The 27,813-nt window shown below is 38.2% G+C and overlaps 2 protein-coding genes across 4 annotated transcripts in view; one reads left to right on the forward strand and one right to left on the reverse strand.

Moving 5' to 3' along the window:
* Nucleotides 1–27,745, reverse strand: LOC118170008 (dehydrogenase/reductase SDR family member 9-like). Of its 2 annotated transcripts, XM_035331895.1 has the most exons (6): nucleotides 25,685–26,496; nucleotides 25,213–25,538; nucleotides 3,945–4,292; nucleotides 2,556–2,814; nucleotides 1,259–1,422; nucleotides 1–401 (listed from the first exon to the last, which is right to left on the reverse strand). In XM_035331895.1, the coding sequence occupies exons 3-6, from the start codon at nucleotides 4,261–4,263 to the stop codon at nucleotides 175–177; spliced, it is 969 nt and encodes a 322-aa protein (XP_035187786.1). In that variant the 5' UTR covers nucleotides 4,264–4,292; nucleotides 25,213–25,538; nucleotides 25,685–26,496; the 3' UTR covers nucleotides 1–174. The 2 variants fall into 2 exon arrangements, with proteins under 2 accessions (XP_035187786.1, XP_035187785.1); XM_035331894.1 differs by lacking the exons at nucleotides 25,213–25,538; nucleotides 25,685–26,496 and adding an exon at nucleotides 27,162–27,745.
* Nucleotides 9,090–27,813, forward strand: part of ABCB11 (ATP binding cassette subfamily B member 11) — a 45,575-nt gene continuing 26,851 nt past the window's right edge. The window contains exons 1-9 of one of the 2 annotated variants that reach the window (XM_035331883.1): nucleotides 9,090–9,243; nucleotides 13,936–14,032; nucleotides 19,088–19,109; nucleotides 19,510–19,557; nucleotides 19,653–19,701; nucleotides 21,746–21,987; nucleotides 23,622–23,709; nucleotides 24,597–24,730; nucleotides 26,556–26,727. In XM_035331883.1, coding sequence (XP_035187774.1) covers nucleotides 13,963–14,032; nucleotides 19,088–19,109; nucleotides 19,510–19,557; nucleotides 19,653–19,701; nucleotides 21,746–21,987; nucleotides 23,622–23,709; nucleotides 24,597–24,730; nucleotides 26,556–26,727 — 825 coding nt within the window. In that variant the 5' untranslated portion in view covers nucleotides 9,090–9,243; nucleotides 13,936–13,962. Of the gene's footprint in view, nucleotides 9,244–13,935; nucleotides 14,033–19,087; nucleotides 19,110–19,509; nucleotides 19,558–19,652; nucleotides 19,702–21,745; nucleotides 21,988–23,621; nucleotides 23,710–24,596; nucleotides 24,731–26,555; nucleotides 26,728–27,813 lie in introns of those variants that run through there. The other variant, XM_035331884.1, reaches the window with a different exon arrangement.

A 27,813-nucleotide genomic window follows, 5' to 3' on the forward strand; every position in this document is an offset into this window, starting at 1 on the left:
AAAGAAGTAGTTTTTTTTTATTTTTTAATAGTAGCAGATACTGGAGAAATAGATGTATTTTTACATTTATAGGGCATGAGGGTGTGTTTCAGGTGTGGTTTGTATTATGTTGATATAAAGGACGAATCATACGGAATTGGCCTTGTCTGCGATGAAGAATATATTGGCAAAGATTTAGTTTGCGTGGGAAGCTGCAGGCTTTGCTCTGCTTCTCAGGAGTAAGAAGTCTTGTACAGCTGCTGGCATTCTTGATAGGGGAGTCCAAAACCACTTCGCATCCTGCCCAATGATGTAATGGGCGCGTGGATAGAGGCTTGTTAGGGCATGCTCCATGCACTCAACAACCAGGGAAATGTCCTTGTTAAGACAGATCTTGGTCAGTTTTTCTTTCTTTGCTGCATCTGTAAAACTCAAATAAAAGACCATTCAGTAACAGACAGGAAAAGTGACTTTAACTCTTCATCCAACACTGATTTGTGCTGTTTCACTAAGGAACTGGTATTTGTTGTTTCTCCCTACAGAAGAATTCATAGCAGTTTCTGAGGACCAGCTACCCCATCCATAATGCTACTGTGATATAGTTTACTCCCAGACCAGCCTAATTACCTTTTACTGTGACACAGTCATGGCAAAACTAGGTTTGTATTGCAATGACAGTAGCTCAGAATAAACCTATCTCTGAAAAAGGCCAAGGGAAACAAGTGCTGTGGTGGTTGTAAATAAGTCTCTCTTAGTAAGGAATTACTTTGCAGAAAGCTGTGAAGTGCAGTTGTAAAGAAGAAATTTGAGGGGAGAGAAAGCCCAAGGAACAAAAGACAAACAGCTTCTGTTGAAGCAGGCTTAAGCAAGTAGTCTCTGTCAGACAATTCCTGAATGGCTTCATCACCATTGGAGCTAGCAGAAGCAAAGGGAATTTATCCCTATTTGATTACTGAATACATAAATAATAATGACAGAAAAACATAGCGAGCGCATTGGTTACATCATCAGATAAATGTTTTTCTGTTTGGGAGTTTGCTCAAAAGCTACACGCCAACACAAATAATTAATCTTTAACTGAGATTTGAATAAAGTTTTCCTGAACAAGTCTTTTGTGTGGATAGCCATATTGTGATGTAGAGGCATTTGAAGAGTAACTTTTCCCATACAGTCTCTTCAAAAAGTCAGAATGATTAGAAGATATAATGCCCTTTTGCAAGGCTTTCTCAGCAAGAAATACATTGCTTCTTTTTATTCAAATGGCTGGAAATTGCCTCACCTTTCTGAAAATACTCCTCTCCATATTGCCTTTTAGTGCTGGGAGGAAGCTGATTCCAAATAATCTCCTTCTCTTTCAGAATCTTTACTGGACTGGATAATGGTGTATTGAACAGTCCAGGTTGAATGCAAGAAACATTAACTCCAAAAGCTTTCATATCTCTCCTGCAAAGACAGCGCAACAATTCAATCTCATTAGATATTCTTATTAATATTGTGGGATTATTTTTAAAAATATTTTAGTATATTTTTTCTGTACTAATACTTTCATTTCTGGCTTTACATGGCACACCAGCACACAAATACTGTGAGGCAAGCACAGTTGTGAACTTTCAGCCTGTTATCTCAAAATGAAAGAGGGATGAACTATCTTACCTGTTTGACAGAGTGTGAACATGTATAGGCAGTGACTGTGCAGTAGCTAGCATATTGTATTTCACATCCTGTTTCACCTTGCAGTTGCTCATTAGTTATCTGACTTCCCTGTAAGACTGTCTGGCTGCCTAAATGTAAGTATCTAGAGACATTTCACATGTCCTAGTGAGTCCCTCTTAACCTCCATCTGATGCTCCAGATTGGTACACATCCTTTTGGCCATGTCTCCTATCTGTCAGCCCTGTGCAAGTGTCCTGGATACCTCCTGGTATCTAAAATGGCCCTATATATTTAAGCACACAAATTGTTCCTTGTTTTACATGAAGAAGCCATAGTGGTCTCCAGAATTAGTTTGTTATATTCTCTAGATCTCTTTAATGACTCGTATTATTAAGAGAAGACACTTTGGAGAACAAAGCTTAGACAGAAATTAATATCATGCAAAAACTCATTGTATGTGATTTTGGTGGTGGTGGTGCTCTTTTTTTTTTTTTTTTTTTTTTTTTTTCCTTCCCTTTGGATGGGCTGCTGTTGGCAGTTTCCAGTTGCACTTTTAAACAGGAAAATTAGGTTCATACTGCAGAGACATCTCAGTTCCCTTGAGTCAAACCTCCTCTGCAATAAGGCCCCTATGCACACTGAAGTAAGTTATTTATGAATATTCAAGAGTACCAGCCACACCAGAGTACCAACCCAGGACACCTTATGTGCCAAACAGGCTTTGTATCTTAGTCTTCAAAAGTGACATAATCTATGCTGAGAAAAGGCGCTTTTAGAAATAATTAGCCCAAAGTGTCCAGTATTTTTCAGTTTTATATCAAGTGCCAGGCTTCTAAATCAACTTCTGTTCTGCATGTGCTGGTTTTCAGTTAGTCTGTTAGCCTAGGAAACAAAGAGTGGTCTTTCCTCACAGTATATTATACCTTAAGCTGTCATTAAATCCTTCTACCCCAAACTTTGAAGGGCAATAGCCTCCACTACTGAAGGCTAGGCGACCTCCAACACTGGATACGTTTACTATCCTTCCCTTTGCTTGTTTTATCAAGGGAAGCATATTTATTGTAACATTTATGAGTCCGATTAAATTAACTTCAATTGGTTCTCTAAAGTGCTCAATATCCAACCAGTCTGTAGGAGCGGATGGCCCCATAATTCCAGCATTATTAATAAGTCCCCAGAGACCTGCAAGGAAAAAAAAAAAAAAAAAAAAAGAACATTAGGAAGCAAATTTTTGCCTTATGCGGTAGAATAATTGAACAGAGTGAGACTTCACAGCAAGTCAGTGATGGGCCAAAAGGACAACAAATCTGATTTTACCTTACACATAACTTTTCATGGGGAATGAGATCCCTTTTTGCTGGAAACCAAGCAATTTTGAAGAAAGGCAATCTGAGCAAGTTATAAGCAATTTTATGAAGAGAGGAAAGGTAACATGGAAACTGGAATTTAACATTAAGTATAATCGGTACTATGACACATCATAATAGACCTGATTTAAGGCTCGCAGTTAGCAGAATCCAGCCCATGAATCTTCACAGAATCACAGAATAGTCTAGGTTGGAAGAGACCTACAAGATCACTGAGTCCAACCTCTGACCTAACGCTAACAAATCTTCCACTCAACCATATCCCTAAGCTCTACATCTAAATCTTGTGCCTTTGTAAACCCTACTGCAATACTAGTGCAACTGAAATCAATTAGCATCGGTAACAGGAGCAGCAATTTGTCTTGCATGACTTATTGGGTCAAAAAAAAAGGATTTTTCTATTTTATGGATGACCTGCAAAGCAATATTTCAAAGTAGTTATATTTATTTCCTATAGTTCACAAGAACATATTTTTTTGCTATGTTAGAGTAAGTGCTTACAAGCCATGTATTAAAAGTTTTCAAGTTTTAAAGTAAGTATTCTTTAAGCTTGTTAAGCAGAATTTCTTTAATTTGTTCTCTAGCTTTGTAACTTAGCACAGGAGGTGCTCAGCACTCATGCCCAAATCTAGAAATGCGTGCAAGCGCAAGCAGTCCTGGTGAAGGTTCCAGGAATTGGATTTCTGTTCTTATAACGATGTGTCAGTAAACCTGACTTTTTGAGGAAGCATTCTCAGATACTTAGCTGTCACTAACCACTAAGTAGACGTATAAAACATGCCTCTAGTGAGATCTCCTTCCATGTTTCTGGAAGACATCCATACACGCTTGTCAAATGTGAATTAGAGTAAACTGTGAACATAGCATGGTCTTTCGGAGAAAACTTTATTGCAAAATTATTATTATTATTATTTAATTTTTAAAGGCAGATGTCTTGGCACTTACCTTCTGACTGAACTTCAGCTTTGATCCATGCAGCCACTTTCTTAACAGTGTCTGAATCTCTCACGTCCAGCAGCACTGTCTGAAGCTGGTTAGAGGTTACAGTTTTTAGCTCCTTGGCACCTGTTTCAGTCAGGCAGCTGGCAAAAACACGGAATCCCTTTTTATCAAAAGTCTTTGCTGCCATATTGCCAAATCCTGTGTCACATCCAGTGATGAATATATATTTGCCAGTGAGATTTGTAACCTTCATCCTGTCTCTTGCCCTCCAATGCCACCACAGAGAGACAATGCCAAGGAAGAGTACTACGTAGAAAAGCATTTTTACTGAAGTTGTCTGGACACGTTATTCTGAAATGAGAAACAAAAGTTGCTAATTATTAAGGTATAGTTGGTTGTTTTTTTTCCCAAGTTACATGTCTTTGTGAATGCTCATGGCCTGGAAAGCAGACCTAATGCATTCGGCTAAGAAAATAATTTGAAATAGAGGTAACAGTGTGCAGATCTTTACAAACGTTACTTACAGACAGTCCATCTCGGCAGGGCAGGATGCAATGAAGTTGCATGTTAAGACTAGGAAACTTTTTTGTCTGCATATGCAAGCATTGCTGACCGAGCAGAGGGGATGGTTTCCCTTCTCCTGTGGCAGCATTAAAATTACCATTCTACCTTTCTTGCCTGCGACTACTCCAGGTGCTATAGCTCAGTGGCAGGGCCAGGCTGGCTCCTGGAGCCTGAGGCAGACCTGCCTGCTTGGCCTCGGCCTGCCAGATGCCCCACGCCGCCTCAGCTCCTGCAGGAAGGCCTGGGCGGCAAACCGGGAGCCCAGGGGAAGAGACGGCTGGAGCAGGAGACGCAGCTCTGCTTCAGCTGTGGAGATGTTAACTAAATAATGAGTAGGTTAACATAAGGAAGACATAGTATAGGTTTAATCTTTAATAGGGTTAGTAAATAAAAATAAAAGCCGAATTAGTGAAGCTGGTGGAAGAAAAGGCTCATCGAGGCCTGTTTTTGCTACAGCAACAGGCCTGTCTATGGACATGGGATTTGGACAGTGTGGTTGATGGTTAACTTCTGGTCCCTGTGGTTGTTAGTCAGTTGGTGGGACTTTATATTAAAATAATGAAGTGCTGAAATTGCAAGGTTTGCAGTCAGAGTACTTTGTACAGCCTGCGTTTCAAACTCCAGCCTGCAAGATATACTGAAAGGTGCTGCACCTGCCCTCAGTCGCCGGATGTGGCAGTGTAAAGATGTCATTCTTTATAGGGGCCACAAACCAAAGAACAACAAAACCAGAAGGCTAATCAATAAAATATATATATATTATTTCTAGTTTCCAGGAGGGAGGGTAATAAGAGGCCCTGGGTCAGAAGCCCTGAAGGCATTTTGGAGAAGTGTCTGGGAGAGCTGAAGCACACAGGCAAGGCAGGCCCATGAGGAGGTGCCATCTTGACAAGAACTGCTGAGGTAACCGAGGAAGGAGCCTGGATGCTGGAAGGGTGGGAGGGGAGAGGCACTCTCAGAGAGGTCTTTGTGAAAGGTTTTTTAAAAATTATTTTTATTTCAACACATTGAATCACTTTTTTTTTTTTTTTTTTTCTCCTGTCTTTGCTGTTTTGATTTGCACAAAAGTTTGAAATGGAGAAAAAATACATACAAACTTTAGTCAGATCGAGGGAGTGAGTGAGTGCATATCTTGCTTCCAGTATGTTAATATGTTTCAAAAGCAGATGGTGAGAAGCTAACTATAGAAACAGGACAAGTAACCAGAGGTAATTCCCCCACCCCATATCTCCCAGCCTACTTGCTGGAGCAGCTCTAGACATTGTTTTGCAGTTTCAGGATAGCATATTTTTGTGGCCAAGAACTAAATGTGTTATGACTTAGTGACATTGAGCAGACGTAGACCATGGGAGGAGAAATGCTTGTTTCATTCTGTGTGCTAGCCTCCCACCCAAAGGTATCCACGCCTGGCAATTACCCACTTGGACTTCATACTTTCCATAGCAAGAGATCACCTTTACACAAACGTCCCTATTGTGCCCAGAGGTACTTTCCTTATTTCACTATAAGGAAAGTATCAGCTATTTGCCGTTTCAGTGAAGAAATGTAGCCTGGTTGCAAAATAGGAAAGTGCCTTCTTACCAGCAAACAATTCTTTGCTTGCAGCTAAAACCATAAAAGCAGGCATCATAATAGGAAGACTTGCTCTTCCCTTAGGTGCAAAAAGGAGGTTTTTCCTTTGTGTAGAATACTTGCTAAAAGTCTTTAGAAATGGCAAAAACTTTTTCAAAATTTGTGCTAGGTTGAAAGAGGTAACGTACATAAGCACCTCATGGGATTAACATAATTTCCTTTTTAATAGCGTAAAACTCAGAGCAGTAAGCTCCATGTAAAATTCACTTTGCCTTGTACAAGGTGAATACTAAGTCATGTTTGTATAATTGCTGCGGTGCCAAGAAAAGAATGAAGAGACAGCATGGGGGTACCTGCCAGTCTGACCAACTGTGTGCTTATACTGACAGTTCCTGCAGCTTCCCACTCTTCCAGTCTTTGCCCTGATCAGAGTTCCAGAGAAGGGACTCTGTTTTCTTCCAGCCTGAATTTGTTATTTTTGTCCTCTAAATATATTTATTACTGTGATAGTTTTTTTTTTTTTTTTTTTCCCAGACAAAATTGATAAATAGTATGTAATGGCTGAAACTCCAAGAACAGATGTGGAAGTCAGATGCCTAGTAATTCAAGTTGTAAACTGCATGTACTTTAATTCAAATGTTGTTTATTTAAAAATCAGGGTACAAGAAAATAGATTTAACTAGCTTTATTTAGTATTCACTTTACTTCAGCTTCATATTATTTAGGTGTAAAAATGATGATAACACATAGAGCAAAACAACAAAAATAATTTCAAAGACCTGGAAAAATAAAGATGACAACAAATTGGTTTGCTTTGTTTTTCAAAGGACAGACAGATAAAGCATGATGTGGAAGCAGAAGTGTACTATGATATTGAGATTTGCTTTAAAGTTTCTGAAATTTGAAGTGCTATCAGTATATGTGGCACAGTTAAGATAGGAATTATACTCAAAGTCATCCAGTTCTTGGTTCCTCAGCCCTGGGATCACTGTGAATAAGCTGCAAAAATTAATTTGGCTATGATTGGCTACGAAATAAATTAATGAAGCGTGAGAGCTGTCTGCTCAATGCCTTCTGTCCAGCAGGCTAGTCCAGACTGCTATACTTGCATACAGACTTCAGCACAAAACACTGAAATAAGCTGATCATCTGGAACCTTAGCCTGCAGTGACAGACCAAATTTGTTTACCTGATAGAAAAGTATGGCCATCTGCTCCTCCATAGCTGTGAGCATACAGAACTAAATTTCTGGGTATTTTTGGGAAGCTTTGGAAGCCTTTTTTATCTGATTGCTGCTACTACCTCTGTTCAATACTGCAATAAAGATCAATGGGTTGTAGACTACAGCTTGGAGCAGAGGAGTTCTCTGCCAAAATAGCACGTGGGTTTTCATTTCTTATTGAGAAATGATCTGTCCAGGAATAACTAAGATTAATTTTTATTCACTCGTTCCTGTGAACTGTTGGAAAAAAATCCACAGAAGAGAGGATAACTCTGTCAATATACTGGCTTAAACAGTCCTAAAATTTAGGGAAGAAGCAATTATTTTACTTCATTTGGCTCAATGAATTTTGATCTTATTCTTCCTGTGCAAAGAGGTATTAAAATGATGCAAGCTGTAAGGAAAATGTTTCCCCTCAATTCAGACCGTGACTGAGTGGAATTACCCTGCAGGTATTGCTCATGTTTCATGAAGTAACTAGTATCTATCATCTATTTTGGCTCAGAGATGTTGTATGTGTTCCCTACCAGAATAGGTGGGAGCATCTGTCCTCAGTCTTCTGGATTTACTGAAGTCCTGCTCTCTATTGTTTTAATTCAGTGGCTAATTCTTCTTTCACTGGAAGGCCTCTCGGGCTGAATCTAGCAATAGAAACTTGAGTTTTTCCTTCCCAGGACATTGGAAGGAGACAAAGTGCAAGAAAGCTTAAGAAGATGAGGTGCATTTGGCAGTTTTTCCTCTAGAAGTTGTAAAAACAGGAAGGTGAGTCTGTGGGAGAGGGCCTAAAACTGAGTGCTGTATTTTCTTCACCTTGCTATGTTTTCTTCCATCTTTTCCACTCCTATATCCTGCACTGCAAGGATATGGCTCTAGTATGTGGTGGCCAAGATAATTAGTACTGTGGTGTTATCTCAGTGTTATTCTCAAGGCTATGCTGTGTACTTTAGTAGAGATTTATACTTCTTTTTGTTATGAAAATGGGAGATGACACCAGGTTTGGGTCTGGTAATGCTGTCGCTGTGTGCACTGGAATGATACTCAACAAGGGAAACGGCTCAGGTGAGCTAAGCTGGATTCTGATGCAGTTAATGTGCATGAGGACCTTTCATGGAAAGTTTGAAAGTATAGAACTGAGGGGAGCCAACAGTCACTAAGATTAAGGTAATATCTTTCCATCTTGTTTTATCAGCCAAGGCTCTCTGTAGTGAGAACTGATTTCAAAGGGGAACTAAACCAAGTTTGCCTTTACCTATAAATTCTGTAGGTAACATTGGCTGGGGCCACGGCATTGTCCCTTAGTAAAAAGTCCATGGCAGGCTCATCTCCAGTGAGAGCTCCCTCCTGCTTAGTAGTTTCCTTGCTTTTAAATATTAATCTTTTTAAGGAAGAATACTAAAAATTTAAATGTCCTGGAAACAGGTAAGCTATGTGTTAGAAAACCAGGATTCTGAGCAAGTTCTCAATCTAAACTTAACATAACATAACCTCCAGACCAGCTTTCATACTATTCAGCTGATGTTGCCGCCTACTGCAAGGACAGTAGTTTACACTGAATTACTACGTGGGTAATAAAGTAATTCTATACTAATAGTGATAAATAATGCTATAATAATATCTTCCCATGCATTCGTTGTGAGCACATTTTTTTTCCAGAGAACTGCCTGGTCTGTTCATGTATAATTGCTTTCCAAGTAGCCTGACTTTATGTTGTGAGATTACATTAGTCAAATTTAAACCCTTCATTAGATGTCAATGAACTGTAACCAGTGTGACCGCGTGGTTATTGACCCAGGTGCAAATAGCCAATGCCCAATTTAAAGATTCAGTCCTGCCAAATGGGTTAGAATAATGAAAACGTAATGGGAAATGGTTGGGTGCTTCACTGACTAATTGAACAGAATTCTTCCAATTTGTTCTACAATAGGTGTTTTTTCACAGCCACGGGTGAGTAACAAATATATCATGTTTAATGTTTCAGAGATAACTGATGGAACTTCCTGAACTGAAAGGTATTCAGTATTTTTCCTTCAAAATAATCTAATCCAAATTCTAAATTATTGTCTGCACAGTTAGTGATTTTTGAATGGGACTATTTGAAGAACAAGACATTCAGGTCATATTTTTAAGCAAAGTGTCTTTCTGCATGTATGCTGTCATTAATATCTGAGCAATGTAGATTAAAAAAAAGGGGCGGGGGGCCCCAGGTAGAACTTTTACAACCAGTTTTTAATGCCCTCTATAGCATATAAGAATTTATCACTGTTTGCAAAGTACTGCTTTTTAAAATCTGGATTTTGAGTTCCTTACAGATTTTTGTTTATCAAAAAATCCAGCGGTCATCCTTTCATTGGCTAGAGTAAAATGCAATTTCACTTCAGTGCTGTTTCTCACATATTTTCTGTTGTTAGTTTTTATTCTGTATACTTAGGGGCAGATGAGATTATCTAATCTTCAGTTATCTCTGATTTCTATTATCTACATCACTCTTAATCGAGACATCAACATCTGTATTTTTCAAGATGTTGTAAGTGATCCCCAGATAAACTTCTAGACCCTAAGGAAGGTTATTATAGTATTGTAATTCAGCTTGCTAATCTTTTATATTAATATAAGGTAATGAATGATGCCCGCTGGACAGGATAGTATGTGGATAGTATTTGATGTGTTAAACTTCAGAAAATAGAGGAAAAAAATGTTTTATTTCCAAAATTTTGGGCAGTCACTTTTTTTTTTTTTTTTTTTTTTTTTTTTTTTAATTGAGATAATTCCAGGAAGTTTAGCCCTAGCAAGTATTTGTAACAAGAATCCCTACTCTAGTCTTTAATCTTGTTTCCCCATTTTTAAAAACTGCATCAGAATTCAGGTTTAAAAATAAATGAGTTATGAAATACATCGTAATGTTGAAATACAGTGTCAGAATAAGCATTGAAGTGAGACTTCTCAGCATGATGACAGCACTGAAAGGACAGACTGATTCTTACAGTGTTCCACTAAAAAAAAATGGTATAGATATTATGATTTCAAAGTCAAATAATAGCTGAAAGATGATGAGGCAGAGAATGACTTTGCTTCGCTTTTGCCTTCTTCATCAATTTACAGTATGACACTATCCTTTATCTTTCTGAAGCAGGAATGCACTTTACTTTTAACCACTTCTTAACTTTTCCCCTGGGAGCCAGAATCAGTACTATGCTTGTGTATCACTTAATTTAAATCAGGTTTATAATTGCTGTGAATTCATGAAGTATTTTAAAGCTGCTAGAATGTGCATGTAAATACCACCCTTAAGGTTTAGATTCATCTTGTTTACAGAACAGGAAGGAATATAATTTATTTACTCCAACAGAACACTTGTTTTCATAATCGAGGTAACATTGCCAAATGAAATAACTTCAGCGTAAAGTCAGCTGTTTGTCTATTAGGTCAGCTTTCCTTATGCAGTTCCATTACTTGTGTGCTAACCCAAGCAAAGCAGTTTGTACTAGATCTGGAAACAAATGATGGCTTCCTGTAGAAGGACAAATTGCTGGTAAAATTATCATTGTTTGAAGAAAGAAACGTGAGTGAATGGCTGAAATTTGTATCTTCTGTGTGTCACTAATTCAGTCATAGATGCTTTAACCATTTGAACCAGAAATCTGTAAATAATAAAAACATCATAGTCTTATTTTTCTCACACTCATGGCTTTCTTTATTTTTTTTTGAACACGTCCTTCCTAAAAACACATACCTAAGGTTAAAAAAAACAGTACAGCCTTAAGATTAGTTGCATATTTAAGCTGTGTTTTCCTTAAAATCACTTCACTGTGAAGGGTTCCTCACTGTTAAACTGCTTATGTTTTCTAGATGTAGCAGAGGCTTAGTGTACAGATCTCTAGCTTCAACCTCACAACTGAATTGACACTTAAAAGTCTTGACATTGTGACCAATGACAAAACTGCCAACATTTTGCTAGCTGATAACCTTTTTTATTTTTTATTTTTTTTCTCTCTCATGAAAGAAACTTCTGGAACTTTAGGATGATTTGAAAAAACAGTTTTTGGAGATCTGTTTCAGACTATTTCAATTAATCAGGCATTGCAAAAGGCAGGATGAAGAAAGCAGATCAAGCTTTGTATTTTCACTGAAGAAGTGAGTGTTTTATTTTTTTCACTTGGGGAAAATTGTTACCGTCTTCTTCAGTGAAGACCTAAGCTCAAGAGACATTATACCACCAGGAATATAGGCTTGCTCTTAAGGGCAACATAAACCGAGTTTTCAACATAAACTGAGTTTTTCAATATAAAACTTTATTATCTGGAAATTAAGCCCTTCTTAAAACTTCTATTTGCCAGATGCAAATTCAGCTGAATTGAAATTTAATGGTTTGTAGATTAGACCTCATGTGAAACAGGTTGATGTGTATATGATGCTTTCCTTTCTAGTCAGAAGCAGGTGATGCATGCTTTCTCTGTTACAAAGTGTACTTGGGAATGTGCACATGGTAGAGATTTTAACCAAGGAAATAGCATAGCCTTGTTTGGCCCATTTGCCATCTGTCAGAGAGAACAGAAAAATGATTAAGTTTGTAAATTGTTTCACTGTATGTGGGAATGAATAAAAAAACCTGCAATTTTACCTAGTCAGTGACTATTGTAGTCCTCATCAGATTTTTTTGCTTTTACAGCACTGATTTGGCTTTACCCACGTACTTAAAGAGAGAATTTGTTTCACAGTCGAGGGGGTCACGTAATGTGAAGGGGTCCGAATTTACTGACCAGTGCATCAACAAATCCTCTCTGCTCATCAGAAACTTTCAGGCAAGAAAAACAACATCCATAGAATAGCAATTAATGAACCAATGTCAAAATGAAGGGATGTACTGAGTGCAGTTCTGCAGAGGTCTGTCTTGCTTCTAGTATAATCCAGTAATACTGATAATGACATGGATGACAGAATGGATGATATACTTATTAAATATGAGCATTACATAAAAATAGGAGAGACTGCAGATATGCTGAAGAGCAGGAGTAGAATTTAAAATCATCTTAACAAACAGGAAAAATGGGCTGAAAAATTTTAAGTGCTGTTAAAATCTAGTAAGAGCAGACAGCAGTAATCAACTGTGAAAATATAGTTTGTAAGGCATCTGGCTCTGTAGAAAATTGTTTGCAAAAATTAAGTGGTTTTGTGGGTTACAAACTGAATGTGAATCAACAGTGTGATGCTTTTGTTTAAAAAAAAAAAAAAAAAGAAAAGAAAGAATGCCACACTGGGTTGTATAAACAGGAGTATAATCTGTGAAATGTGAAATAAACCTTCTTTTCTCAGTGTTGGTAAAACTGGTGCTATACTGCTATTACGCGCTTATCACTTCAAGAAAGACTTACTAGAATCTAAAGGAGACTAGTGAGAGTTATCAGAGGTTTGGGAAGTACAGCCAACAAAGGAAAATGGAATGAATTGCTTTATTTTTATGAAGAGGGAAACTTTTTAGTATTATCCAAATATATACAGCCTACCTGCAAATTGGAAGAGTATTACAGAATCACAGAATCACAGAATAGTCTAGGTTGGAAGAGACCTCCAAGATCACCAAGTCCAACCTCTGACCTAACGCTAACAAATCTTCCACTAAACCATATCCCTAAGCTTTACATCTAAATGTTTTTTAAAGACCTCCAGGGATGGTGACTCAACCACTTCCCTGGGCAGCCTATTCCAGTGACTAACAACCCGTTCAGTAAAGAAGTTCTTCCTAATATCCAACCTAAACCTCCCCTGGCACAACTTTAGCCCATTCCCCCTCGTCCTGTCACCAGGCACGTGGAAGAATAGACCAACCCCCACCTCGCTACAGCCTCCTTTCAGGTTATATCCATATCCATTATATCCATATCCATGGTGGATTGCTTAAGAAGTAGGGGGCTTAAATTCTGACATGTAAAATTCAGATTAGATATTAGGAAAAAAAAAAGATTGTAACAATAAGCACTGCAATTAGTTATGGAGGTCTCCATCTTTGATAAACATCCATCAAAGTGACACAAGAATAATTAAATTCTTCCTTGGATGTTTAGAATTAACCAAGAGACTTAGGTATTTCCAGCCTGATTTACTGATGATGCACATGCCAGAGATGTACATGTAAAATTCAGGACCAGATGGTAAAAGAAAAGCGAAGGGTTCCCTCTGTTACGGTCCTACTGACCACTTAGCAGCTTGGCTGGGCCCTGCTCACTGCTCTCTTGTAATTGAGGCAGGATCTGTCATACTGGGCTATAATCTACAGATGTCACCTGCATAAAAGCAGTAGTTAATTTTAATATGACCATTATCAGGGACAGGGCTGTTTGCAGTAGGCTGCAAAGCCCATCAGAGCCACTTCCATTTAAGGTAGGAGGTACCAAAGTCTTTTGAAGGATTTGCACTTTGGGGTGCTATGGAGATCCTTGTCTGCGATGTTTCTCTATTCAAGTTTCACTGTGCCTGGGTTGTCCATTCTGTTACAACCTGCACTGTAATCGGAGGCATTGCCTTGGGATGAGGGCAAAATGAGGGCAAAGATGAGGTAAGCAGGAATTTAACATAATATTATTGTATGTTCAAAGGCTAACATAAGCTGATACTATTTTTTTCTCCACCCCTTCTCTTCAGGACTTTGGATTTGAGTAACTGATCATCATGTCTGACCCTGTTGTTCTGCGTAGCATCAAGAGATTGGGAGAGGATAACTGTGCTTTTGACTTGGATGGTAAATATAAAGAGTTTATTCTTCAGTCAGTTTCAGATTTTATAAAGCATGTAAAATTGGTAGTGGGTGGTCTAAGTGGAGCAGATAGTCAACAGAACACAAAGCGAATGCTCTGGAATAAATACACAGTTATGTGGCACTTGCTGCTGTTCTGTGAAGCTGTGGGTATGCTGTCTGCAAAATAACGTTTCTGTAAAAGCTATGTATAACAATCCCTTCTCATGAACAATCTTTACTTATCAGCCTACATATTCAGTGTCTACCCTGGTTTTTGTATTCAGCACTTTTCTGTACAAGTAAATGGAAAAAAAAGTCAAAAGTTCTGTCTACCCTGGTTTCTAGAGCTGCTTTCATTAAACATATGTATCTGTAGTGATATCTCTACTTGGCAGAATACTAATGAGACATTGCTATGCAAAGATCTGCATTCTTTGTCCTCTTCAGAACTTTTCCCCTTTTCTTCCATTTTTCCCTTGCAAGGTGCATTTTTTTCAGTTTGTCAATCCAAATGCAGCAAGAGTCAAGGAGGAGAAAAATCAAGAGAATTGCTAAAAATTTTGAGTGGTCTTTATAAGATTTGAGAATAGCAGGCAATGGGAGAGGCATTAAGATTTTATGTTAAATATAAGCTACACAAGAAAGCAAAACAATAGCACATAATAGAAAATAAATTGCAATACAATGTAAAGTACATCTGTACCTGCATTGTACGTAGAGTAAAAGGGGTTCACAAGAGGATTCCATCACTCAAATATCACCAGCTTCCCTAAATAAACATCTAAGTCTGTATTTTTAAAATCCTTGGCAGCTGTGGTCTAACTCTGGATTTATTTAAACTTCCATTAAAAACCTTCTTGCAGAACCTAACAAAATGTTCCCAGCCATGCATGAAATAGCCTGTGTACTAAACATGGGCCTTATTGGGATTTACAAAAATGGCCTTCATTCCCAATTTCATCTGTTCCAACACAAGAATAGGTGTTTTCACGTGGGCTCTGAACAAAACACTGCTAGATGAGGAGTGTCCTTTTTTGTCTTAGCTTCTTTCTTTGACTCCATCAGATTTGTTAGAGCAATCAAGCTGGACAGTGATAAAGACTATGGAGTTTTATTTCATTTGAAAAATGTTATGACGGATAAGAAAATCTGCAATGATGACTGCAAGGTCATTGCTGTAGATTTGAGTGAGAGGTGTAGCAGGGCATATTTGTTTCAGAATTTCCTTGGGTTTTACGGGATTGCAGGGGGATGTTTAAGGAATGTTTGGATGTGGTACCTAGGGACATGGTTTAGTGGGTAATATTGGTGGTAGGGGGTCAGTTGGACAAAATGATCTTGGAGGTTTTTTCCAACAATAATGATTCTTTGATTCTGTGATGAAATCAAAGCTGGAATGCTGGTTTGGGTGGCTGATTGGAAAATCTTCATCCGCAAAAGGATGTCTTATGGGACTGTGAGCATAATGGTAGAGTTTGAACGTATCTGGAGTGCTCAGTTTGGTCTTGGACTGAGCCTTGACTGTGTTTATCTCTGTAGAAACCAACTGGTATCTGCAAATATAAAAGCAGCTGTTCTTTTAGCAGATGGTACATTTGATTTTTGGGGGGGTTTGAAGTCAGGAAATGAACAAGAGCTTTGTGTGTAGCAAGTGTTATGTTCCCACCTCTGTCTCTCTGCTAGCCAGACAATTCCTTTGGTTTTAACCATCCCCATCAAGTATCTTTCACTTTGCTGGGATTATTCTCCTGGACAAAATAATCTCCTGTTGAATGGAGCCAAGGTACTGTTTTTGTTAGGAACTTCAAATCTATTGTAACAGCTGGTGAGATGATAGTGAAGGACATGATTCTTCTAATAGCTTGAATGTGTTCATAAACAGATTTGGCATTGAAACAGGTTGCCCAGGGAAGTGGTGGAGTCACTGTCCCTGGAGGTGTTTAAGGGAAGGTTGGACCTGGTGCTTAGGAACATGGTTTAGTGGGTGACATTGGTGGGAGGGGGACAGTTGGACCAGATGATCTTGGAGGTCTTTTCCAACCTTAATGATTCTATGATTCTGTAATAAAATCAAAGCTGGAATGCTGGTTTGGGTGGCTGATTTGAAAATCTGCAATCCAGCAGCAGCAACTTTGGCTCCATGGTTATGGTAGAAACCAACATGAATGATTCTGAAAGTCTGCTCTCTTCCCAGGAGAGATATATATTTTATTATATCTTATATATAAGATATATATATATATCTTACATATTAGAGATATATATTTTATTATATACCCAGGAGAGAATATATTTTATTTTAATTTATTTAATTTTTTTAACCTTTTAACTGAGGCTGCTAGCTGAAGGCAGTGTAAATGCTTGGGACCTTTTGGGCTCTAGTATTTGTTGAGAGGGGAGAAAGACTGAACAGCAAAGGGAGTGAATAGGTAAAGGGGTATACCTTTTTAGAGCAGAAAACTTCATGTCTGTTCCAACCATTTATTTAGATCTCCCAGATTGACTGTTTATCTAGCTGTGCTGGAGGGTTGCTTTTTGTCTACTGGTTTGTCTTCTGTGCTTGCTGTTTTTATTCTTTATAGGACTTTAGCAAAAGACTTTCTAGTGGGATCAAGCCCACTCTCCTTTTTACAGTTAGGATTTTTTTGGCCTATTAAGTGTTGTTTCTGGTTTCTCAGTTTCCTTGGAAATGCAACTGTCTTCTGCTTAATGTATTGTGCAGTTTACTGAACTGTTAGAGCACCTTTCCCAAAGCAAGCATCAGTGCTTTAAAATGATACTGGCATTCTGCTGAGTGATTTCTTCCACTCTGTAATTTCCAGTGAAGTATTTTTCAATAACCATCTCCTGTAGATGTTACTAAGAATTACCACGCTCTGGATTAAAAGTTGAACACTGCAACTGTAGGTATAGTTAATAGCCAACTTTAGTTGGGAGCCTTTCGAGTACAATTTTTCTTCATTTGATTCAAGTATCAGTTTTTCTTAGGCTTCCTTTTTCTGCGTTCTCACAACAGCAGTAAAAACTCAAAGTCTTGACCATGTTCTGTAGCTTTTCCTTGATTCTATGCTTTTTCAAGTTGTAATTTTTAAAAAAATAATAATTCAGCTTTCAAAGTTGGTTGAACATTCAAAGATTACTATAGCTTTTTTCTTTACGGTTAATATATTATTTCATTGTCCCTACATTATTTTCTTTACTATAAAAATAATGTTGTGTCCTCTCTTTCTATTTTTTTAAATTACAACAGTGTGAACTATTACTCATCTGTTTCTTTCCTTCAATTTAAACATAGGTAATGTCATCCCAATTTTTCTTCCTGCTTAGAAACTGCAGGCCCACAGCAGCTGTACCTCTGGACTCTTGAATAGCATTGCTATACTCTTGTTTTCCTCTTCACATTTATAGATTAAGGTTTATTCACCTTTGGAGCATGCTTATTTTGCTCTCTAAATCAATATGTCTCAGAGTGCTTTTTCACCAGGTACCAGGTTCTTTTGTTCTCCCTTTACAATTTTCCTCTCAGTAGCCAATTACCAACCAGCAGAGGAAGCTTCGTCTAAAACCTTTTGTTTTTTGAGAAATCCTGGAGAATACTTTGGGAATGGTTTCAAATCATTATAGATGTCACCAGCTGCCAACCTCCAACAAACTGAAAACAGATGTATGTTTCTTTTTCCTTCACAACCAGTTGTTTTCTAATACCAGATGATACTTTATGCTGATAATTTGTAAGTATAAAACCTTCCTGGAAAAAATCTGGAATTCACAGGATGTACGTATGTCCTTATTGAAAATATATTTTCTTTTTAGCATCCGTAGGTAACAAACAGAGCAGAAAAAAAAGTGGTGTTAGCTAAAGCCAAATTAAGTTATCTTATTAACTCCATAAAGGAGATGTAATCAGCTGTTCCGCTCAGTCCCAAACTTGGACTGCTTAATTCTAATGTTGCTGCCTTGGTAAATGCAAAAACCTAAAGATGGGGGAAAAACCTTCAACTGGGTAAGAAAATGACTGAGGCAGATTTTTTGGTTGCAGTGATTTCTTTGTACTCTCTCTGTGCTGTGAGGCAAAGTCCCTCTGCTCCATAAGACAGACTAGTCCATGCTCTACATATTGTCACTAGATGTGAAAAAAGGAAAGGTGACTGGTTGAAAAACATACCATGGTTCTGAATCTGATGCTAAGCTGCCAAGTACATGGTGAACTTGAGCCATGTGCATATGCCATTAGGTTATCCAAACTGTGCTATCTACATATGTATGCATATACAATGTTTTTTATGCATTGTCATGTCAACAGACTTACGGCAAATGTTTTATACATCAGCACTTACAATGACACTTCTTTGGGGTAACTGTCAAGCTGTGCTTTAGGTACGACATCTTTAACACCATCTCTTGAAAGGAAGCTAAATACAGACCTGTCCTGGGGACTACAGAACAATTGAATCTTGTAGCATAGTTCCATTTCTCTAAGTTACAGTTCCGCAGAGAATATCCCAGGAAAAGACACCAGTGTCTATTCTTATTCTCCAGTAACACAGCTGCCCCTTTTCTGCAGGATCTGCCATCTCTAAGTTGTTGGAAGGCAAGAATGATGAGCTACAGCTCCTCCTTTCAGGGAGCACACGTGGACTGTCAGCAGACTGAACAGTAGTGGGGTATTCCTTGGTGAGATAGTGTCCAAGTGAATTAGCTCAATACTAGAAAAAATGTTTGCAATGAAGATGAGCTGACTTTTGGCAAATGTCCTGAATATAATGTATTTAGTAATAAACATTTTTTCACCTGGGGGACTGAAATCTTAAGATAACTACTTCAAGAGAAAATGCATGTATTGATAAAAATTTGCCAGGGCATTTTTAGACCCGTGTCAGTTCTTGTCCCTGACTTGATGTATTTGTGGCAATAAGATGCTTTATAATTTAGGAACAGTTCCCATGGGATTCCAGGGTTTATTTTTCATATGACTGCAGAAGATTTTGTACTTGAATGATAATTCAAGTGTGATAATTCAAGAATGATAATGAACTCTGCATTTATTTTCCCCAACAGGTAACAGCTTCAAGAAATCGGAGTAAGTGATGTACACAAATAGAACAATCAATATTTCTAGGAATGTTCAACAAAGCTTAAGTAATCAGATCAAATTGAAGCATTTGTCTTAAATAAGGAATATCCAAAAATTTGGATGATAGTTGTTTCTCTGATTGACCTCAAAGAATCCATTATTGCAACAATGTTTTGAGGTGCTGATTACAAAACAATGCGTAAACCTTCAGATCATTTTAATCTAACATCCACTGTGGTCCCCGTCTAAAATTTTAAAGTACCATAAAATTACTGACTATGAAGAAATCTGAAATAGCTTGTTTCTTCAGTAGTTTTAGGCAAAATAACTGAAACAAAATGTAATTTCAGAAAAATAACCAAGAAAATAAAGAAATGATTGTAAAATCTTTTTCTTTCTTTGCTAGGAATTTCTATGCCTATGGAGAACCTTCTGAAAAAAAGAAAAGTGAAAAGTGAGTTAAGTTCAATTCTGTGTACTATCTTTGCATATAGAACAAAATAAATACTAAAATACAAGTTTATAATTGTGTGTTTTCTGTTCTTGAAGGTCATCAGAAAAGAAAGAAAAAATTGTCCGTGTTGGCTTCTTTCAGCTGGTAATGAAATCAATGGATATAGATGCACATATGGTTCTGTAGAATAAGTGACAATAATGAATGCGGCTGTTTGGGGGAATAGCTGTGAATAAGCCAAATTTGTAAGGAATTAAACTATTTGGCATGAGATCCTGCCATTAAAATCAATAGGAATTTAACAGAACTATTCTTCATTTTGTCAGCTGAGTGTTAATTATCAATATCTGTGTCATAATTGTCTATTAAACATGTTATATTGAACCTACAAGTAGATATGGGAGCAAGAGTTAAAATACACATCAAGGATCTGGGTGACCTCAGTTCATTCTTATTTCTGCCAAAAACTTGTTGTGCAATATTTGGCAGATAATTTAGGTTCCTTGTAGTTACTGTATTGGTATCAAAAGATTTGGTAACTATAGAAACTTGGAAATGCTCAACACTGTGTGGTATGTCTAGCCTTAGGTTGTACATTTGATGGGTCTTGGAGACCCATAAAAAGAGATATCCAACCCAGCAGCATGCAACAATTTTTATTATTTGTTTTGCATGTAGTTTATGCAAGTTGGCTGTAATGTGTCCAATTTAGTAAGGCCCTGACTGTAGTACTGGCCTAGTGCAGTTACATCCGTGTGGCTTGTACTCTATCTGGCTAAGTGTCTCAAATCTTAGCTTGAGAGAACAGACAGTCCACACTTGACCACTGTGGGTGTGCCCAGAGATAGAGAATTGTGGCAAAATACAAAATGCAATTTCTGTATAGCAATTGGAGCAGGAATCACAATTCTTTCCTTCCCTGTGAACTAGCCTACACAGAACTAAGCATGTACAGAGATTTAAAACTACAGAAACCAAGAAAGCTCTCTTCTCCATTGTGTATTTGTTTGTTGAGCAGAAGGGTTTGAATTCTATACCCTTTAATGCACAGCTGTTTAACTCCTGTATGCAATTGCCAAACACAGTATTTTTGCATCAGAGGTGCTAAAAGATTAGATATCACATATCTGTGTACTTTTTGTGGCTTTTTTAATAAGATAATTATTAGTTTCCTTATGAGTAAAGTTTGAAAAATGGTGATAGTACTACAGTCTACTCTTTTTTTTTTTTTTTTTCTTTTATTTATTTCTCTTGTATGTTGACTTGTTTTTCCATTTATCTTGTTTCTGTCCCAACATCCCTTTTCCATTTGTGCTCCAAATTCCCACACCTTCTTCTATCCAACACTTTATAGCACCTACAGAACCTGGACAGGTTCTTCAACAGGCTAAAATTCTTCTTCATACTCTTCTTTCAAAATATATAGCGTTTGATATTAATTTTCTATATGCACAATTTGGTCTATACATTTACACGACTTCAACCTGAGGATCAGACTTCACACAGTTGTGACCGAGGTAACTTAAATCGCTGTACTTTAGCTGAGTCACCAGCTGCATGTGTCAATGCTCTTAGCCCAAGGCAAATGTAAGGCAATAGGGCTTAGCGCAATCTTTTTTTTACTGCATAATGAATCATGTTTCTATATATTTCTTGTAGCTTAAGAACCTGTGCACAATTGTCTGGCTTAGCTAATGCTTTTCAGGATATTAACTATGAGAACTTGCTCTGAGACATTTAGGTGGCTTTCTACCACAACACTATTCAGAGGCTTTGCATATTGCCCTAAGGCTATTTCCCTCCTTCCCTCCTTCCCACAAGGAATCTGCACAGCTGACTATATATATGGATTATAATTACTATTCTTAATCTTTTAGCTACTGTCTGGAATGATGATAGTGTGGAGTGATATTGCACTATTAATATCATATTATAATACATTCATTCACATGATTGGATTCTGCTGTCAAATACTTAAAGGGAGCTCATCATAATTTATGAGACTAATTACAGGTGCAATTAGATTAGATTGGAGAGGGAGATCTGTCTTCTTTCTGTATTGAAGAAATGCTGACATTTAAGGAGAATGGTTTTGTATTTGATCCACCTGATTAATGATTTATCAGAGTACAAGGAACATGGAGACTACCTCTCAGCAGAGACCATCTTTTTTTTCCTGTCTCTTTAGTTTCGATTTTCTTCACCTATGGAAATTTTAATGATGGCTGTTGGTAGTTTCTGTGCTATTCTTCATGGAGCAGCCCAGCCAGGAGTGTTGCTCGTGTTTGGTGCAATGGCAGACACATTTATTGAATATGACATTGAAATGCAAGAGCTTAAAGACCCAGGCAAGATATGTGTAAATAACACCATAGTGTGGATTAATGGTACTGTTCATCAGAATGAAAAGAACACCACAATAAGATGTGGGTAAGTAGTACACGTTCTTGTTTCTTTTACTGTGTTATTATGGCTTGTCTAGAATGTATTGCTACAGAAGGTCCAGCTCAGCTTTTAAAGTTTATATTTTCTATCCATAGGGCACAAAAGGAGCATGGTTTTTGTTACAAAGGCCCGTTTCAGAGCTAAAGGGAGAGAAGGATAGCTTGGATATTGTTCATTCAGCTTTAAGTGTCAGCAAGGATATTCTTTGGTGGTAGTTGTTCTGATAACATATATCTGCTATGCATCTGAAATCATTTATATGTTTTCTGTAATGACCCACTAGGTAATAATGACTTCTGGATGTTTTTCTTAGGACTTAGGTGCTTATAGGTTAGGTGCCTGATAACTTCTGAGCAAGTTCACTAAACTTTAATAATTGAAGAGAAAAGTGCACTTCTAGAATGCAATTCGTTTTAGCTTATGGGAAACGTCTAAGGCAGGTCTGATGGACTGCCCTTTAACAGTGCCTGTTTCTTCCTATTAGTTATAATAAAGGGAGTCTAGATGAATCATTCATATATAGAAATCTGTCAAAGCCAAATTTGAACCTGTAACAGTTCTTAAGGCTTGGTTTGCAGTGCATCATTCTGAGAGTTTTCTAATCTCTGAGTGATAGTAAATTAGATAATGAATTCAAATTAAAACTCACTTGTCTAATGGTCTCTGAAATTCAGAGCATATGGGAAGTGATCCACATTTTTAAATGTAGGTGACCGGGGCCAAATTATATCCAGACTGTCCAAGCCAGCCCCTGATAAGGGGCTGGCAGTTGTGACAGGATTTGCTACAGACCTCCGTTCCTTTCAAGCATCAACTAGCCATCAGGATACATTAAGACATTAAAAATGGTAGTGGGTATTTATGATAGACACCCGAGTTATTTTCATGATTGTGTTTTGCAAGAGATAGGTCAGGTACATAGTTTTCTCTTTTGGCTTAGAATGTGAGTATACCAAATTCTGGGGAAATAGAATAAAGCTTGTTCTTTGCAGGACATTTAAAAAAAAAACACATCTGAAAGAATATCCAATAACCAACAAAAAAATGTTTGTTTCAAAGAAATCTGAGTGCAATACCAGCAACTCAGCGCCCTTCACTGATTTAGGAATAATTTGATACTACTACTTGAGCTGAAAGAGATGATCATTTCAGGTTAGCAAGAAAGTAATACTTGAATTTACTTCAACAGCCTTCATTTTGATCTGTAAAACAGTTTAAATTCAAGTGATATTTGTTTGTATAATGGTACCAAATAAGCTAATTCAATGTCTAATGAAAACTTACTGGGCAGCTCTTCCCAGAAAATCCATCTTAGGTGTGCTGCTGTTGAGCATGCAGTCTAGTGGGGTTTCTTATCTGGCCCTTGCACACTGCACAGCTGCTCCAGGATGCAGGCAGATTTCCTGATACTTGCCACCTACTCACCCCTGTGCCAGACAAAGAGCAAACAAACCAGCCCCTGCTAGCAATAACCTCAGTATTAGGAAACAGTACCTCTGGTAGCAAAGCAAGCGGACTTGCCACCTAACTTGACTCTAGACTTGAAGAAATGCCAGATTAGAAATATGTGGGAAACGTTAAACAGTATCATTAATTTTTATTTTTATTTTTTTTCTTAGGCTGCTGGACATTGAACAAGAAATGACCAAGTTTGCAGGTTACTATGCAGGAATTGGTTGTGCCGTACTTGTGTTAGGATACCTCCAAGTCAGTAAAATCACTAAATAATTAAGTTTATAATAACTATATTTCCTTTAACTGCTTAGTCACCACCATGTTTGAGCAGAGCAGACACTTTAAATTCTATTGGCTGAAATAGTTAGCTCTGACAATCTGAGACCTCCTTGGATTTGTGCATGCATACCTTTGTACACAGATGTGTTTTACCCAGGGAGGTAAATGCATGCTGTTCCTTTCACACCAGAAGAATTATTTGCTCAAGTGTGGTTACTATGGAAGCCATATGCCCTCCTGAAATAATAGCTAAAGGGCATGCAGATTCCTAGTAGGCATCTCAACTGAGTTGAGCACGGTGTTTCAGATATAAAGATATTACAAAATAATAGTGTAAAGTAGTGTACAACTGGTGTTGGAGGAGAATCACACCCTGCATATTCTGTAGTAATGGTTCAAACCTTATGACTGATACAAGCCACAATTGGACAATTTCTGCAGAATCTGCTAGAATCTGCTGCTTTTGAAGCTTTTTATAATCACAAAAACCATTTGTCATTCTCCTTCCTAAAAACTGAGGTAGAATGGCTGCCATCCCTATATTATTTACAGCTGTACATGGACATTTTTTTCCCTATGGCATTCATGTAACAGCACAAGTAATTAATCTTGCATTTTCTCCAGTCTGTCCAAATTGAGACAAATGCTTGATCCAGAGGCTTAAAAAAATGTTGGATTATTTAAAGATCAAGGGCATAAAACAACTACTGTGTGTGTGTAGCTAGAATATATTTTACCTGAATAGTAAGTTATCAATAGCCAAATTGCTTTTTCCCATTTTAGCCAAATTACTTTTCCCATTTGTTGGGAGCAGAAATACTTTTTACTGCAATTTATCAACCACATTATGGTCTTCCCAGATATGCTTATGGGTTATGGCTGCAGCTCGTCAGACACAGAAAATCAGGAAAGCGTATTTCAGGAAAGTAATGAGAATGGATATAGGCTGGTTTGACTGCACATCTGTAGGAGAACTGAACACACGCATTTCTGAGTAAGTAATTTAGAAAAAAAAAAACACACACAACAAAGAACATTTTTATACTTGTTTTCCAAGCACAATAGAGTGCCAATAACTAGGCATTTGACAAACACTTCTAGTATAAAATAGAGCTACGTACCTGGAAGCAGGGACCAGGCAAGTGGTCTCCCCCATATTTAAACTGAGTGCTCTAACTCCGGTAACTCTTAAGCTACAACTATTTCCCTTTTATACCTTTTCTGTCAGTGATTTTTTGTTTGCTTGTTTTTGTCACCTCATCCTGTCCTTCTATTCTCTTACTCTGTGCCCAGTCCTTTCAGAGTAGTCTCTAATTTGTCTGCCAGTGCATGCTCCTCTGAGACTCGAGATGACGGTTTGAACCCTCTCTCATGTAATGGAAAGGAAAATTACACATACACTTTGCTCTTGTTGGCTTTTAAAAGAAAAGAATGAGGTTTACTTAATCTTTTGCTAAAGCAGGTACAAGCACCTACCTTTAGAAAAGGACCCAAGGTAGGTGGAGCAAACTTCTTGTCCAGAGTGAACATTTAGCTCTGAGAAAAATGGAGTTTAAAGCTTGCTTCTTCGCTTAGTGGTTCCTGTTTACAGGATGAAGGCAGCTGCAAGATGAATATGCCAACTCTAGATGGCTCTCTGTTCTCTGTCATGCCTGCATAATAGTAGGGACGATTGCAAAAGATTTTTGTGTAGTTGAAGGGATTTTTTTTGTCTTTACTCACCGCCCAGTGGTGTCTGATTTTCTGTGGTGTTCTTCTTATGACGAGTAAATGTCAAGTGTAACTGGCTGTGAGGAGTTTCTCTGACAAAAAAAAAAAAAAAAAAAAAAAGATGAACTGAACAGTACTTCCCTAATAAATAACACCCAGTTCTCTGTTTGTTAGAACAGCACTGTCTTGTGCCCGCATAAAGCTTCCGGAATGCAAAAAGTTCTCAAGAAATACGAACCTGTTCTTCAACTCAGCACTCTCATATTTTCAATAGAAGACTGTAATCTTACTTAATACATCGATGAGCTAACAAATCTGCAACTTAAACATCAGTGCTGCTTGCTCATTTTTGTTCCAGGACTTCCTAGTTCTTCTAATCTCAGGGGTGAGATAGTAGCCAAGAGAGGCAGAATTATAATGAGTGTTTTGCTTTGAGACATTTTTTTCTGCATTGGTAATGGATAAGAGAGAACAAATGAACTGAGCAGCTGCATAGGGCTCAAATGATGTTAACCACTGTGCCACTCTCCCCCATGTGATACAGCTGTCATGTTTTCCCAGTGCTTCCAGCAATAACGTAGCACTCCTCTATTCTCCTGCTCTCCCTCTCATTTAAAGAACAAACTACCTGAAAAGGTTTAGAGAGGGTTTGGGAGGTGGTGGAAGGTGGAACAACAAAGAGAGTTATAGCCCTCCTCCTGCCCCCTCTGCAAGGCTGTACTTAGTGCTGTATTGATGGGAGGAATGCCGTATCAGCTACTCTAGTTTTCCTTTATCAAAGAGCTGCTTCCAGCTGTGATGTCCCTGCCTCCTCCTTTGAATCAGCTGGAGCACAATAGTGAATGAGACTGCTTGCAGGATGGCTTTTCCTAGGAAAAGACATTATCTTCTTGGTAGTACTCATGTATAAGTGCCTTCTGGCATTGCAAGGGTAACAGCTTTTCTCACCGTAGCCCAGGGTCTTTGGAATGGGTAATGATGGAAATAACAGGGGTGAGGAAGGGCCCTCTCCAAGGAAAAGCAAGTAACCCCCATGTGGCCAAGACCAGGAACACAAAGGATAGACATTAGACATGCTCTCCGATCTTATTATTTTTTTTCCCTCCTAGTGATGTTAACAAAATTAATGAGGCTATTGCTGATCAAGTGGCAATCTTCATCCAGAGATTAACCACCTTTGTGTGTGGATTCCTCCTGGGATTTGTCAGTGGATGGAAATTGACCCTTGTTATCATTGCAGTCAGTCCTCTGATTGGGGTTGGAGCAGCTATCTATGGCTTGGTAAGTGCATTCTGAGAGGTTCACATACAAGTGTGATGAGCAGGGAAGGTCATGTCATAGAGCTAGGAGGCTTGCTGAAAGTGGAGGCTATTACACCCCTTTAAAGCCAAGAGAGGCAGATTCTGGTCACAGCAGCACTGGTGTATGGGGGGAGGGGGGGGGAAGGAGGGAGCTTCACTCCCACTTTGCTTATTCTGATTCCCAGAATAATATATCCAGCTTCCAAGATGGGATTGTTAGCATAGCTTTTATGGGGTCCTGTACATGAATTTTATGGTTGCTGAAATCAGAGACTGGCCTACAGCATCTGATTATTACTCCACATCGGGTTTAGATGGTTAATAGATGTGGAACTTAATTTCTATGACAAGGCTTTTAGAGATGACCCAGTCTTGGATCTTTAAAATGTTTCTAAAACAACTGCTCAGACTCACCTCAAGCCGTCCCAGCTCCCAGCAGCTGCTGTGTCCTCTCCCAGTTGTTCCTGTTCTGCTCCTCTGCCCACACCCTGTACCTCCCTGTCACTGTGCAGAGGAACCAGGAGGAAGAGGGTAATCCTCTGCCTTGCCACCTCCTCTTCATGCTCCTCCTCCACACACTCTCATGCTCTTTGGTTGGGATCAGCCCTCTGACTAGCTCTCTCTCTTCTACCTCAGGAACAGTTTGCTGTCATTTTGCTATCAAACTTCTAGTGTAACTCTGACAAATGTTGTTTCTTCCTGCTCTCCTTTTGCAATGTGCTGGCTGCAAAGCAGATGATATGAATAATGACTCAGTGTGAAGTGGGAGAACAGCATTCTGGCAGGGAATGAAATCAACTCCAAAATGCATCTTTACTTCATTTGCAATTTCTTTCTGACCTCATTCCCCTTTATGTTTCTCATTTCCCAATTTTAATTCTTCTTTCTCTATCCCCATCTCTTTCCTTTCACATACCCACATCCATTTCCTCCTTATGAACCTTACTAGCCCAAGTGTTTGTTTTGTACCATAAAGAAAACATCCCCACCATAAATTTAGCCTGTTTTTTTTTTTTTTTTTTTTTTTTTTTTTTTTTTTTTTCCCCTCTAAGAGTGGCTAATAGAT

The sequence above is a fragment of the Oxyura jamaicensis genome, chromosome 7 (genome assembly GCF_011077185.1).
Source record: "Oxyura jamaicensis isolate SHBP4307 breed ruddy duck chromosome 7, BPBGC_Ojam_1.0, whole genome shotgun sequence".
NCBI lineage: Eukaryota > Metazoa > Chordata > Aves > Anseriformes > Anatidae > Oxyura > Oxyura jamaicensis.